A 16,321-nucleotide genomic window follows, 5' to 3' on the forward strand; every position below is an offset into this window, starting at 1 on the left:
CAACGCACAGATGTACAATCTCTTGCATGCTGATTCATACATACTCTCCCACCAAGAGACCAGATATAACCTAGTTGACAGCCCAGAAATTGTGTACGCGTGCGACAGGCTGACAGCCTGCGAAAGTGCATACTTTGCAACGACCTGATGCTTGAAAAAGCGACTGAAAAGTTACTGCGTAACCGTTATCTTTATCGGTTAACCGTTCATTCTTCGTAACCGGTCTGCAACCGGTTAATCGGACTAACCGTTTGAGCCCTAATCATAATGCATGTACGCAGTCACTAGATCACAGCCGCACCAGAGATGAAGGCGAGAGCTGTTGCCGAAGAACGGCAAACGGAAAAGATGCCTGGCGCTATCCCGCACCTGCCCCGTACCATCAAAGACAGCTGGCCACAATATTCTAATAGGGCTTTTAAATGCAAGATCATAACGTGAAGCAACTTGGAAGAATGAGTATGTATGCGAAGTGTATCGGGGGAATGCATGCAGGGCGATAGTGCGGGTTCGAATCCCAGGTTTGTCTTGAAAAAAAAGGGGGAAAAGAAAAATTTATAACATAATACATTACTCAAATCTGTGGACAGCAACTGTTTCGCTCTGTTAGAGCTCCTCAGCACAGCTCAGAGGACCGAAGCGCAGCTCTTCGCAATGAAATACGTTTCTGTGAAGCAAAGCATTTTTATAAAGAGCTGCAAACCCCGCCAAGAGTGCTCGAAATGCTCCAAGAGCAGTGAGCGTTGCACAAGGCGAGCGGCGGCAAGGGTTCGCGCTAAGGTAAGAGCGCTCAACCTAACGGCATTGCTGACTGCTAGACCGGGAGCATAATACTCAAATCTGTGGACAGCAACTGTTCCGCTCTGTTAGACCTCCTCAGCACAGCTCAGAGGACCGAAGCGCAGCTCTTCGCAATAACATAATACATTATAATACAACCGAATAAAATTCTGCAATTGCTCTTGCCTAACTCATATTCAAACTGATTAAAGCGTTTTTGCAATACAATAATGTAGCTAATCAATGGAAAAAAAAACATTTCCATCAGTTCTAATAACATGCATGATGAGCTAGGCAAAAAAGCATAGCGTAGGGCCCTGAGCTTCCAAGCTTTCTCGTTTATTATTTTACTCATACTTAATAAAAATCAATCAACCGTTCACCAACACGAATCACTGCACAACGTTCATGGTAGTCTGCATACAAATTTGACTATGGCAACCAAATTACTATGGCAACCAAATTGCAAGTGAAAAGAAGAGATGACATGCCCGGTCATCTGCCTCTTGCTGTTTTATCTGTAGATCTCACAACGCCATTTTGCTCCAGTTCTTGTGAGAACATACCTGGAGAAGAGCAATCCTGTCCTCCTGCCTTGAAGTGCACTGGTACTGTATCCAGCTATACCTGTGTGGGTAAGCCGCAGCATGTACAGTCACAACTACATACCACCCCTAGCTCTCAGGATTGTCTCTACATACCACGCCACGTTCAAGAACATACACACTGACACTAGCCAAGTAGTAGATGGTACCAGCTTTCCAATATCCTGAGTCTGGATCTGCTAGAATGTCTGCAGTCACTGAGAATTGTGCAGCAATATACATTGCCATGTCACTTTACTTGCCACACAGAACTCCTCCCTGTTCAAGTAACAGTGCAAGATACCACCATGATGCCAACGACCAGACCAGACAGGTTCAGCAGGGCTGCAACAACGACAAGCGCGACTGCAATTTCGGTTGGACTGGGTCTCGGCGTGACGCTTATCTTCATTATCACATTGGCATTTCTGATACCCAAGCCACCGGAGCGCCCTGCAAAAGGTAAGCTTCTTTTTCAATTGCCCAACCAGTTGCTACTAGTATATTATGTGCTCCATTAATGACTAAGCAATGAGTCACTTGGCAAAGTCAAAACAGCCAGCAGTATGGAGATTTACATTTTGTTATCTATCGATTGTAGCATGTTTGAGATAGTGAGTCCAGGCGTGTAGCACCGCCGTTGGAGGTGGTCGGGGGGGGGGGGGGGGGGTATCCCCGTAGAAATTTCGAAATTAGGGTCATGTGTGCAAGTGTCTGTGGATGCGTATGTATACAAGTGTCTGTGTATGTCTGTGTTGTTGTTGTTGTTGTTGTTGTTGTTGTTGTTGTTGTTGTTGTTGTTGTTGTTGTTGTTGTTGTTGTTGTTGTTGTTGTTGTTGTTGTTGTTGTTGTTGTTGTTGTTGTTGTTGTTGTTTTTGCTGTTGTTGCAGTTGCCCTCGTCGTCGTCGTCGTCGTCGTTGTTCACGGCTGTTGTCAACAATGTCCTGCTTTTTGTCTTCTATGCTGTTGTTTTACGCATTACATGCAAACAGCTACTATAGCCACCAATGACCATGCAACTGTAAATCACATCCAGACAGGTCCATCGCAGGGATACGAAACTACCAGCTCGCAAACCACTTCTCAGACACGGTCAGACTCAGCTGTCGTCAAAGATAATCCATATTTTTTCTTAGAGGGTAGCAGTAACACTGCAGAAAGTTGCAGCAGTCAAAAGCAGCAAATCCTCAATATTGCGCCGTATGCACGACCGAGTCTTTCCTCCGACCAGCCTCCAGAGTTGCCGCCAATGTCGCCTAACCATAAGCGCCGGTCACTTGCGAAGATGGCATTGAACTGTTCCATGCTGCCAGATAACGTCACTGCCAAGCAGCGTGGCAGCACCAGCGTGATGGCGCGGTTCAGTACAACCACGTGTGTCAGCCATGACTGCGTTCTACAGGACCTTGTCAGCACATGCACAGCGCTTGGAGGCAGTGAGTGCTCACTCGTCAATTTGCCCTCTCCCTATGCTATTCTACAGCAAGAAAACATGTACACAGCTGCAGCTGCCGCTAAGAACGCTATGAATATGGAAATCCCCCCAGGTAATATGGGAACTCCCCCTGGTCACATGCACATGCACAGGCATAGTGTATTTTTTGATAGTAGAGAGGATAGTAGGGACGACGACGATGATGGGCAGACTGGCATCTATGCCAAAGCAGACGAGTCTGATCTTACGCCTGTTTTTGTCATGGATTCCGCCCCAGGCAACGTGTTAGTGCCAGCTACAGCAGATCCCAGTGCGGCCTATGAGCGTGTCCTTGCTAGAGCTAGTACACAACTAAGCATGGTTGATGGTGAGCATGACGATGATGAGCAGCCCATATATGGCAATGCCGACGAGTCTGATCTTAGCCCTGTTTCCGCCACGAGCTCTGCTGCTATGGATTCTGCTGCGGGTTCTGCCCCAAGCGATATGATAGAGGCAGATACGGATCATGATGGTTACGAGTGTCCCACCAACCCTGCTGCAGACAGTGGCCTGTCAACACAGTGACTCCTTCCGTGTACTGCTATAGCTGTGTCCTCAAAATATCTGCGTGCAAGAGAAACACTCGAGCATTTTTTTTGATATTTCCACACTTGTGTGTTTGAGTGGATTCTGAGTTATACTATTACTTTCTTTTTGAATGACTATTTGTTTTGCATCTTCGTCTTTCATCCAGTGTCACGTTCCGTTTGTGGAACTCACTTTGAAAGTGTCTCCAGGAATGTCAGCCGGTCAGTTTTGTATTTTTTTTGGTATATCCTCAGCTACAGTGTTCTAGATTCGCTGTTTCTTGTTTGTTACGATAAACTTCACTCTTTTTCTCCTCTTCCGCTTAAAAAAAACTATTTTTCGCTTCCCACCAGGGAGCAGTGACATCATGACCAAGGTATTTTTACTACTACTACTAGACTCTCTTCTTCTCGTTCTTTGAGCACACGATTAGTGGTGTGGCTCAATGTTTTCCCAGAGACTTTCCTATACAGGCCAACTCCCTTCATACTGAACTGGCTATGTCTGTTACAGTATTACGTAAACTGGAGGGGGGGGGGGGGGCACCATAATTCTGTCACAGTATAGAGGATTTTCAAGAGTCCCACCACTCCTAACTCCAGCACACACACAACAATGGCACCAGCACCACCCTGTTGATGAACTCTTGAAACTGGTTACTGCGCCCAGCATAATAGCTACTCCTTTGCAAGCTTGCATACCTCATGAGGGCAATTTGCCGAAACGTGATAACGAATTCAAGCAAGAATAAGAGGATGAAAAAGTACTTTTGCTCCGAGTTTCACTCACTACTAGTAAGCGATCATCAGAAAACAGTAATGAGAAAATCTGGATACTGGTTCATATACCCACAACGGAAAGGTGTAAATGGCAGCAGTTGTGAGAGTTTGCATCTTGGTATGTATAATATCTCAAGTGACTATTACCAGTAGTACAGTCCTGGCAACTGAAATCCGACCCCCTGGGCGGCCGCGTCGCGCCGCCCAGGGGGTCGGATTTCAGTCGCCAGCACTGTACCTTGTCAAAATAATAATTATAGGTCGACCTACATGTACATGACTGTATCATGTACAGTCATGTACATGTAGCCTTTGTAGGTCGACCTATGGATCCTCAAAGGATTAAAACTTAAAAGTAGGGCTCAAGCCTTTAGTCCGATTAACCGGTTGCAGACCGGTTACGAATAATTGACGGTTAACCGATAAAGATAACGGTTATGCAGTAACTTTTCAGTCAATTTTTCAAGTATCAGGTCGTTGCAAAGTATGCACTTTCGCAGGCTGTCGCACGCGTAAGCAATTTCTGGGCTATCAGCCTATCACCTCGGTCATATCTGGTCTCTTGGTGTGAGAGTATGTATGAATGAGCATGCAAGAGAATGTACATGTGTGCGTTGTACTGAATAGGGTACATTTTTTGAATGAGTATAGTCAAATGTACGGTTAAAAAAGAGTCCGCAGGATTGCCGTGTCTTATAGGTTATAACCGTTAAACCGACCGTTAGCTTAGCAGTTAACCGTCAGGGGTAAAACACAAGTCATCAAAGTAGGAAACAAGGCAAAAGAGGGCAACGGTCGCTGTGTTTCTCCACTTGCATACGTGGTTCGCGGGCATCATACAAGCGCAGTGCCTTGGTTGTTTGTTTTGGTTTTGGTAATTTTCTATGTGAGGTCTCTTCCCGAGATTAGAAGCGGTGAGGCCTCCTGCAGTTTCATACAGAATTACAGATGGAGCGGACTCGCTCCCTTCTATTTACACTGCAACGTTCGAACACATTTTCGTAGTTAAAACAACGTTTCGGCATATAGCCCTCATCAGGTTTGCAATGATGTGCACTCTACAAAGGAGCAGCAAATATACTGTGCTGTGCTGTGTTTGCGCCAAATGTGTCAGCTACAAAGGTGGCGAAAGGGATTGGTGATATATTAATATCCAGTAAACACTAATGCTGGCTGGGCACTACTGTGAATATATCGTATCTGGATATTAATATATCACCAATCCCTTTCGCCACCTTTGTAGCTGACACATTTGGCGCAAACACAGCACAGCACAGTATATTTGCTGCTCCTTTGTAGAGTGCACATCATTGCAAACCTGATGAGGGCTATATGCCGAAACGTTGTTTTAACTACGAAAATGTGTTCGAACGTTGCAGTGTAAATAGAAGGGAGCGAGTCCGCTCCATCTGTAATTCAGGTCTCTTCCCATTGGGCATTTGGGGGCCCCTTGCTCATTGAGTTCCACTGCACTTTGCGTTGCTTTTCCTTTCTTTTCACTCTATTGAATTTTTTGATGTACTGCGTGTTTGCTTGCCCGTACAAGAGGCTGTTCAAAATGACGATGGACATGATGACGATGAAGCAGTGATGATCAGGTGCCTAGAAAGAAAGACAGCAAATATAAAATGTGAAAGCATCACGAGACACGAACTCTTCAAATGCTTGCAGCAGGTGGCTATGGACAAGGAGTGGGACAAAAGAGGATATATTATTGGTTGATGCTTATCAGTATTGAGAGCCGTGACAAGAACATGACAAACTGATCCCCCCCCCCCCCCCCGCACTAAACTTCTAAAGGCCACCAGCAGAGGAGATCGAGAACCATCTGAACCAATCCAGTTGGCGGTTTGTCAAAGGCGATGCCAGCGACTCTGAATTTCATGCCGCTCAGGGCAATTAGGCATGGGCGGGTAATGCTAGTTGTTTGCTGCGATAATGCTAAAGGCAATGCTCATAATATGAGGATATAATGCCACTTATAATGCTCACACTACTCCATAATGCCAGTTTGAAAGTTGGAAAAGTCGATTTAAGAAGGCCATCTTGGCAGCACGTAGGCAGCACGTGATAAATCATGCATCCGGCATATTTGGCTGCAGCGCATGTTGTCTGAAACAATCCACTGAGAAGGTTGATTTGCAACATCAAGTCTCCGGACGAAGCCGGACGGGTTCAGATGCACGATTTTTGGAACTGGACCTAGACAGCTTCATGCATGACACCGTTGTCGACCGGCAATTATGCTTGTAATGCCAATTTTGCATGCGAAATGGTGTTATAATGCCAGCATTATGCCACCTGAAAAAAGGGACTATAATGCCAGCCATAATGCTAGCATTACCCGCCCATGCCTAAGGGCAATCATCCGGCAACATGGTGATGTTTTTGGCCATGCCAATATTACACTAGTAGACGGAAATACATTATCACATGAATACACGCACTGGAATGCCCAACAGCAACCCTATGTTGTCGGATGGTTGCACTGAGCAGTGAAATTCAGAGTCGCACTAGTATGTAATATAAACTAGCCTTTCTCCCTCCCCACAGTCTTGGGGGGGGGGGGGTACATACACCATGTGCACGAGAAACAGAGGGTACCAGGTTCCAGGTTCAAGTCCTGCTCCTGCTTGGAAGCGGAAGGATTTTTCCAGCCGTGCTGCGACCCACAGTTGAATGCAGCGAATGGGATTTTCTGTCTTTGACCATTATAATTGGTGGGTCTGATCTCCTCACCTCCCATCGCTTTAGGAGCCGCATCCGCGCCTTGATCCTTGAAGGGTGGTGGCGTTGCTACGGATGCGGATGCGGTGCCTCTAGCCTAGGCTCTAGCGGAGTCTGACGCGACCCGTGAACCCCACATTCTCACACAGCTTGTCACACAGTGCTACAAGACCCAGCCTCTCCTGGCATACGGCATGGTCGGCACACCATCTTCGTGTTGCCTGATTATTGCGAAATAGAGCTACGGCGAAATTGCAGGGATTCTAAAGGACACCATCTATTCAAATTCGATTTTGATTCATAGATATCAAAGCTTTTTTCGCATTCAGGAGTCGCCGGCAAACCTTAGCCTGGAGCACATGCACAGCAAGTGACTCTAACTGAGCGGATGTGGTCCTAAATGACCAGACAGGACTGGCATACCGGTATTATGCAATTGCTGGGCGCACATAAGACTTATACAAGAGAACAATATGTGATGATGGTAAGTGTCGGCCCATGAAGCATAACAGATTGACACGTTGCTGAGACTTCCTGAATATAGCCTATATATAATGATAGTGTGGAAGTGGTCATGGAACTTCAAACCATCGCTGAGCTCTCCGACTCGTTCGCCAAGATGCTTAGCTGACATAACGCCCAGATGCAATTGGAATGTCGTCCGTTAAAACAGATAAGGAGTCAGGAATGTCATAATTCGAAAAGATGAGGCTTTCCTGGAGAAAATCTCCCATGGATATCCTGAGCTCAATGCTGGCAGTTGTAGTCTTTACAACTTGAGCCATTCCCTGTACAATCTTTGATGAGAAGGGACCGAAAACGTTCGGATACTTGATGACAGATGCCTTATTTGACTGGATGTGTGTTTGCGTGGATACTTGCGACCTACATGTAAGACAACTTTTGATTCCCTATCTGAATTCAAGCGTCATTTACGTATTCACATTGCTAAGTATCAGTTCGACTGCACTGGTACACCTTTGATGTGCAATCATTGATTTGCATGCTTGTTCTTTTCTTTTCTGTCTTACTTTCTTTCCTTGTGTTTCTTATTATTCCTTTTTCAAACCAACATTTCACACTCACTTTGCGCACTTTCTCTCGCATCCTTAACTATGTTACTAGTACATACACAAATAGGAGATCCCCCAGATAGGCGTTAGCCTTTGGGTAATCCTGAAATAAAGATTATTATTATTATATTATTATACTCACCATCGTTTTAAAGTATTATCCGCCTCCGACCTCTTTTAAAAAACTCTTTTTTTTGTTAGGGATTTCCCAACAGGCAATGTTGCCCTTTTACTGGGAACCCTAAAATAATGTGACTTTGTGAGAGCGCGAAACAAAGCAGGCGACTCGGCCAGGCGACAAGATGGAGGCAGCGCATTCCACCTGTCGGCACCAAGATACGCAATGGAATTGAAACCATGCCGAAAGCCGGGCTCACGCCCCGACATGGCTACTTCCCCTTGTCTAGCCCCCAAGACGAAAATGATAGTAGCCGACTGGCCGAAATTAAAAAAAATTAAAAATTAAAATACCGGGAGTGGCAGGCAGGCAAGACTAGAGCAGCTGTAGCTTGGCCGCGGGTTGTGGCAGCAGTATGTGGGCCAGTGCAGCGGGGAGTGAATAGGAGGCTGAAAAGTGGGCTAGATAAACCATGCAGACAAGGAAAGACAAAGACAAAGACGTATTGGACTCAGGTGGAGAGCGAAGGTTTAATTTATACAAAAGAGAAAGACCAAGGAACTACAAGTTGCGCTATACTGTCCACCAGTTACTAAACAATCAGCTCATGCGATAACATTGCACGACCCTGACCGACTGACGTTCTACAACTACTTCAAAGTAACCGGCTAACAGCTCTAGCACATCTTGGATGCGCACTCCAACAGCCTTCCAACTTGGAAGGTTCTAAGTTATAGAAATAACATAAGGAGGGGAAGGTGAGCGCAACCAAGATAAGCACGAGCTGAAAGTCTCAGCTGTGAAGGACGTTGGCGGATGTTCATGCATGTCGATGACGATACTGGCAAGACCATTAGACAATACGGTCAAACCACGATTCAAGAACGCAAAGCAACATTCCACACAACTTGTGTGGCTCAAAAGATGCGAGATGCGCTCACCTTCCCCTCCTTATGTTATTTCTATAACTTAGAACCTTCCAAGTTGGAAGGCTGTTGGAGTGCGTATCCAAGATGTGCTAGAGCGGTTAGCCAGTTAGTTGTAGAACGTCAGAACCGTCGGTCAGTGTAGTGCAATGTTATCGCATGAGCTGATTGTTTAGTAATTGGTGGTGTTAGTTGTTGTTGTTGTTGTGTTGTAGAAGTTTATTTAACGTCGCACCACAAACAGGCGATTTCGCCTCCTTTGATACATGTGGACGACAGAAGGAATGAGAGAGAGGGGGGGGGGGGGGACAGAAGTATGGAGAGAGGAAGGGTAGAAATAAATAAGCAATCAACCTCAGGGCTACACCAAAGCAAAATTAGTGGACAGTATAGCGTAACTTGTAGTTCCTTGGTCTTTCACTTGTGTATAAACAAAGAACTATTGCTTGAAATTTAAGCGTTGCTCAAATGCGAACCCTGGCCCGTCCCTGGCCCGCCCCTGGCCCGTCCCTGGCCCGTCCCTGGCCCGTCCCTGGCCCGTCCCTGGCCCGTCCCTGACCCGTCCCTGGCCCGTCCCTGGCCCGTCCCTGGCCCGTCCCTGGCCCGTCCCTGGCCCGTCCCTGGCCCGTCCCTGGCCCGTCCCTGGCCCGTCCCTGGCCCGTCCCTGGCCCGTCCCTGACCCGTCCCTGGCCCGTCCCTGGCCCGTCCCTGGCCCGTCCCTGGCCCGTCCCTGGCCCGTCCCTGGCCCGTCCCTGGCCCGTCCCTGGCCCGTCCCTGGCCCGTCCCTGGCCCGTCCCTGGCCCGTCCCTGGCCCGTCCCTGGCCCGTCCCTGGCCCGTCCCTGGGGGACACCACAGTTTTAAAAACACCATGGAAGAGTGAGTTCCATCAAGCTTCACATTGACCATAATGTAGCCGCACTTGAATGTACTACATGTACCCGGTACTGACGCGGTTGCCAGAGTTGTGCCAGGTGTGCCCGGTTGGTTTGAAATCCTAGAGCAGACACTACCACTCCCAGTCTGGTGTCTCCCACAGCTAGCTGCACAGGGCCACAGTACAGGTTGTTGGCCTTCTATCAAAGCCCCAGTTCAAGCCGAATGGTGGTGTACAAAAGAAGTCTCTCATTTTTTTTCATTTTTTGGAAGTTGCATGCTGAGCTAGCTTGAACTAACTTACTTTCGTTCCACAGGAAAGCCGCTCGGTACGATCATTAGGAGACTCCCGGATCTCATAGGTAAATCATGGGCCTTCATTACCGGTACATGTACATCAATCAACCCGGAACCTGCGTGTTGTGAAACGACAAGTTCTCGAGAGTGAAAGGCCTTCTCGCTTGTGACATTGTGTTCGTTTCAATGCAGCTGTATCCCGACTCCGCCGTACCGCTGATGTTTACGACGTGGCATACGCTACAGGCGCTATGTGCGGTTTGCTGTGTGCGCTGTAGTTGTATGTTGTATGTGTATGCTTTTCTCATATACGCTGTCATTTTCACGCTATAACTACCTGGTGGTTTTAGTGTCAGTTATTCAGTTAGTTTCAGTTGTTCATTCATTGTTTATTGTTATTAGTCGATGGAAGTGAAATATACTGTTGAGAGTAAATAGTTGTCCTCGTGCCGTGTGGGGTCGTTCGTTCCTGATACTTTAGAGAACCAGAGGGTTCACAACATTTGGCGACCACGCCAGGATACGAAGCGAGCATGGCACAGGAACTATGGATCATTGAAGCCAGCTTTATCGCCAACGGAATTCGGTATGGATTTGAAGGCGATAGGTTGAGAGAATACGTGGAGAAGAGGCTCCGACAGAGCGAGGAGTTTGAAGAGCACAGTGCTAGACGGCAAGAGGGTGCGCTCCGCACAGAGTTTAACGAAAAGCTCAAGAAGATGGACGAGCGCATCGCTGTCAGTACATATTATGAGGAAGCAAAGCGAGATTTGCTTGCCTCGCCCAGAAGGACGCCGGACAAGGCGTGTAAGACTTTGCTTACAGACAAGCAGCGGTCAGAAGAGTATTCGAAGCCAGTGGGAGGATCAGATCCAAGGCCCACTGGGTCGGTACAGTGCATGGCGACATCGGTCGGAGACGCTCAGAAGCAGCTGGAGTCTCGGCCGAACGAGTTGGAGGCGAACGAGTTGGAGGCGCAAGAGTTGGAGGCGCAAGAGTTGGAGGCGCAAGAGTTGGAGGCGCAAGAGTTGGAGGCGCAAGAGTTGGAGGCGCAAGAGTTGGAGGCGCAAGAGTTGGAGGCGCAAGAGTTGGAGGCGCAAGAGTTGGAGGCGCAAGAGTTGGAGGCGCAAGAGTTGGAGGCGCAAGAGTTGGAGGCGCAAGAGTTAGAGGCGCAAGACTTAGAAACGCAAGGCGTAGTAGCCGAGAAAATGAGAAGGGCGATACTACTGGTTAGCACGGAAGAAGTAAGCGGCGAGACTGTGTGGAAGACAGAGATCCGATGTGTGTCCTCGGATTCCGCGCCCGCCCCGGGTCGAAGCAGTGTACCGGTGACCATGTCGTGTGTGACAGCCCACATCGTCGAGCTTTATGACATTATCGGTTGTGTGTTGTCTGGTCCAGCGTCTGCCCCATGTCGAAGTGGATCGGTGACAGTGTCGTGTGCGACAGCCCACAGCGGCGAGCTTCGCGATGTCGAGTTGTCTGAAGTGGTGGGCATTAGTGATATTCTACCATGGCCACCACCGCAGCAGCAGATGACGCGTAGTAAGCCCCAAATCGTTTTGACTTAGGAGTTGTTGTACGTCGGTGAGAAGCCCTTTGGTGGGGAGAATGTTGTGAAACGACAAGTTCTCGAGAGTGAAAGGCCTTCTCGCTTGTGACATTGTGTTCGTTTCAATGCAGCTGTATCCCGACTCCGCCGTACCGCTGATGTTTACGACGTGGCATACGCTACAGGCGCTATGTGCGGTTTGCTGTGTGCGCTGTAGTTGTATGTTGTATGTGTATGCTTTTCTCATATACGCTGTCATTTTCACGCTATAACTACCTGGTGGTTTTAGTGTTAGTTATTCAGTTAGTTTCAGTTGTTCATTCATTGTTTATTGTTATTAGTCGATGGAAGTGAAATATTATACTGTTGAGAGTAAATAGTTGTCCTCGTGCCGTGTGGGGTCGTTCGTTCCTGATACTTTAGAGAACCAGAGGGTTCACAACACTGCGTCTGCGATTCTGAACGGACCGCTCTCCTCCCGGGTGCAGCAACCCTACGACTCCGAGGCGCGTGTGCACATGTACATGTATGTATGTAATATTGTAGCAGAAAGACAGACAGAGTGAGACGTACGACTCGTCACACCGAGCACAATCTCTGCCACCATTGACCCAAGGCGACCGAGTCTGGGTGCAAGATCTCGCTTCTGAAGCCGTGATTGCAGACCGCGTCTCCGACAGGTCCTATATTGTCACGACTGACAACCTGTCCGAGTACCGCCGCAACCGTCGCCACGTCAAGTTGCTACCTGATGTGCAACCAACACCAACACCGCAGTTGAATGTCACTACACCTGCAGAGCCTCCATCCGTTGATGTCGAGTTCCAGCCTACCCTGCACCGATCAGCACGTCCATCCCGGCCGCTGAACAGGCTCGACCTGTAAACGCATTAGTCATTACTCATGCTATGATCACTCCAGTCGCTGACGCTGATGATCGTGAACTGCATGTAGTATTTGTCTGTCTCTACCCTATCTCCTCTGTATGTACATGACTAAATATTCTTCGAGCTGTTACCTCTGTAACCTCTCTCTCTCTCTTCGAACATAAAAAGGGAGATGTTGTGGTCCCGTTGTTGTACCCGATCTGTTCCGGGATCGGTTACCCCTATGCATTCCCGTACTGTGTACATAGAATTATGGTTCCTGGTTGTGCATCTTTACCTTTCCTTGTTCTATGTAAATAAACTTTAGTTGTTGTCTGGGACTTGTGGAGTGAAGTTGATGGAGTGCAGGAACTAAACTTGATGTTCACTCAGGAACATAACAATGATGGCATTGGCACATGATCACAGTTATTTCCAACGCACACAGCCGCCGCACCAAGAGAGGTGTTGGAAAAAAAACAAGGGTTAGCATTCAGCCTGGTACGAGTACAGCAACTCAGCAACCCAACAACTCCCTTTTTTCATCAACCTGGAGAGCGCAGTTGTGGTGTGGTGGGTGGCTGATGAAAAAAAGAGGGAACCACATGATTCAGTCATGCACATGACTGTACAAAGACTGTTTTCCTTGTTCGGTGCGACGACCGCGCAAAGACTGTTTTCCTTGTTCGGTGCGACGACCGCGCGTGACCTGGCATGCATGACACACTGGTGGAGATCAAACGGGTGTCTGTTCTTGATTCTCCTCCGTACCGGGACACCTGGTGCAGCAGGACGGGCAAGGGAGCTCAATCGGGCATTTATGATAAGACTGCCGCGCAATGGCGCTTCGGGGTGGTAAGGAATGAAGCTGGCCTGATTGCGGATTCGAACCCTTGCATGCCTCGGACGATACTGAACGTGATAATTACTCATATCCTCCCACAAGAAAGCCATCATTTATAATGATTCAACTATATCAAACTCAACGAAACTCTAACACTGAAATTTGAATGCAGACGACCACTGAAGGATCGCATTTCCACTGCCGCGTTCGCTCCTAACTCAGACTTAGTTGTAGGATCCGCAAGAGGAGAGAGAGCTAAAAGGTGTGATCGACACGTCGTGGGAAAGAGATCTGATTTTCTATCAAAGTAGGCAACATATGAGTACCGTTAAGTCCGTTATACATCCGCTGAACTGGTTCGATTGCATCTCTTCTGGACTTATGTGAGCGACGACCGGCCACCATCATGCCATCTCTGTGGCTAACGGTACGTACTCGGTTCGGTTGACCGGACGGACACGGTTGCATTTCAGATCTTTTTAAATCTGCCTTCTACCTCGGTCTTTTCTCCTCTTACTTCGCCGTTCTCTTTCTAGGTGTTACTGCATGTACGTAGAATTTTCTCTGTCCCGCAGCACGTTGCCTTGAGGCACAGACAAAGCACAGACATGGGCGGACACTTATGATCTGGGGCTGCAGATAGCAGCTGTGCGGTTGACTTGAGGTTACAACGCATACAACCTTAAACACACCGCACAAATGAATGATTAATACTCTTTTTTCTTAGACCAAAAGAGTGTAGTGCACAGTAACAAAGTTAGCCAGTTTTTACAGTTCTTTCGTTGTTCTGAACAACATCAGATCAGTGGACATTGTAATGTGCACGACGATGCAGGCACCAGTCAAAGGGACCGGTACCCTGTAGTGCGGTGTCAACATACATTGTACAAGGCACATTTCTGCACAAGTCGCTTCACTAGGACGTGTATATAAAGCAATGATCATTTCGACTGTTAGGAGATCCCCCCGATAGGCTATGCCTTTGGGAAATCCTTTAAATAATAAATATTCAAATATTCAAATTTCCAAGTCCCTGCACGCCTCAATTGGTCTGAAAGTAACACGGGTAAACTTCGGCTCGCCAGGCGAAACCGCAGGGCACGGCACACTCACTCACCTAGCTACCCCCCATTGAACATTTGAAGCGCTGCTTACAACAGCCATAGTAGTTGCTGCGGATTCTTGACTTCAGCTTTGCGCGCCGGACACTCCGGCCACGGTCAAGGAACACGAGACGCGGAACAGGCAGTGGTGGTTTTGGTTCGTTCATTCTTGGGAAATAGCCCTTGGCGGATTATGCTGGCATAATTTCTGGCATAATCTTGGGATTTTGTCTAAAAATTATGCCCTGTCATAAAAGGATTTCTGACTCTGAGACCAGACGGTCGGCATACAGGCATTACCATGATTACGATGCTGGCTGACATATTTAGGCATGTTTAATACAGGAAATAACCAAGGCTGGTGAATGTCACCCCTACTGTAGCCTGTTATGTAGGCCCATACAATGACTATGTACATGTAAGTCATGATGCCAGAGTCGTTGTGACGTTGCAAAGTGCAACAAGAGTGCACGGGTACAGTATTGGCATAATGATGTAGCATAATCACTGGCATGATTATTTGGGCATAATGGAAGGCATACAGTGAAACCTCGTTAGGAAGAACACTGATAAGACAAATTTTCGCTTTAGAAGAACTAACACTCATAACTTAAGGGGGGGTTCGGGACAGTTAGGCCCAAAAATTTAATTTCAACATCAGCCCAATCTGACAACAGGTTTGAATAGGTACAGCCTTATATTTTCGCTTAGTCACATCAGTTTTTCAATTGCCTGAATAGGTCTTGCCAAAAACACAATTTTCCTTGATGACACAAAATAACACAAAATCCCGAAATTGATGAGAAATCGTCCATAACATCAGTTAGGACAGAAAATATAACATAAAATTTACAGACTGTTCGAGGTATTGACTAAGTTGATATCAACACCGAAAAATGTACACTTTGGTTGACGATGGGATCCAGGTCGTCATTTCCTGGAGAAGAACAAAAAGACGCAAAAAATGAAACTTTGAATATTTTTTGCAGCTTATTTTTGAGTTTGCCCCATATGTGGATACTTCAAATACGTTCTATAAGTGGGTTGGAACAGGTTTACCGCGGCGAAAATAGGGGTCACCGTGCATATTCTGGAGAAAAATCCAAAAAACTGTCAAAATTTGCCTAAAATTGGCAAATTCACGTATCTATATTGCTTGTACTTCTCTGCTGCTGCTGCTTTGGTCATAACTTATTGGATTTTTGGCTGTTAGGTGTTGCATTAACTCACTAGAGCCCTCGGCGTTCAGAACAATACAAGGATGGAATAGCTGAACTAGTGAATTTGCCGGAAAACCCTGGGTGCACGCATTATCGATAGGTACTTTTCTCCATGCTTACTCTCCTGTTGGTACTTGGTTTTGATACATGTACATGTAGCTGTGATAGCGCTTAGCACAGCCCCATTTCAAATTACAATGAAAGCTGACATGTTGGAACGAATCAGACAACATTGAGTCCTCTTGTTCTTCAACTATGCGAGCTAGAACGTGTCCCCACACTGGCAAAAATGATGGTATTTTACGGTGCGCACAAACAAGTGAAGCACTGTGCCACAGGGCGTTCCTTACAGTTGGGTTGCTACTGGTTCTTCGCTAGGTGTTCAGCCACCGCTAATATAATCTTCCTTGAGACTGTCACCCGCTTTTTACCTCTGACTTGCTCCTTCATCAGTCTGGAAATGGCTGGCTCACCACTTCGTTCGTAGGACAAGACAAAGTGCTTGATCACCAACCCACTGGCAGCTGCCCGCACTGCAACTGATTTAGAGAAGCACGTTGCTTGGACCAACGG

General features: G+C 47.2%; 1 protein-coding gene across 1 annotated transcript in view; it reads left to right on the plus strand.

Annotated features, from left to right (window-relative positions):
• LOC135816619 (uncharacterized) overlaps positions 1-3,760 on the plus strand; it is a 30,084-nt gene extending 26,324 nt beyond the window's left edge. The window contains exons 13-15 of the mRNA XM_065329785.1: positions 1,305-1,415; positions 1,635-1,826; positions 2,357-3,760. Coding sequence (XP_065185857.1) covers positions 1,305-1,415; positions 1,635-1,826; positions 2,357-3,366 — 1,313 coding nt within the window. The 3' untranslated portion in view covers positions 3,367-3,760. The remainder of the gene's footprint in view (positions 1-1,304; positions 1,416-1,634; positions 1,827-2,356) is intronic.
• The last annotated feature ends 12,561 nt before the right edge of the window (positions 3,761-16,321 follow it).

The sequence above is a fragment of the Sycon ciliatum genome, chromosome 5, assembly GCF_964019385.1.
Source record: "Sycon ciliatum chromosome 5, ocSycCili1.1, whole genome shotgun sequence".
Lineage (NCBI taxonomy): Eukaryota > Metazoa > Porifera > Calcarea > Leucosolenida > Sycettidae > Sycon > Sycon ciliatum.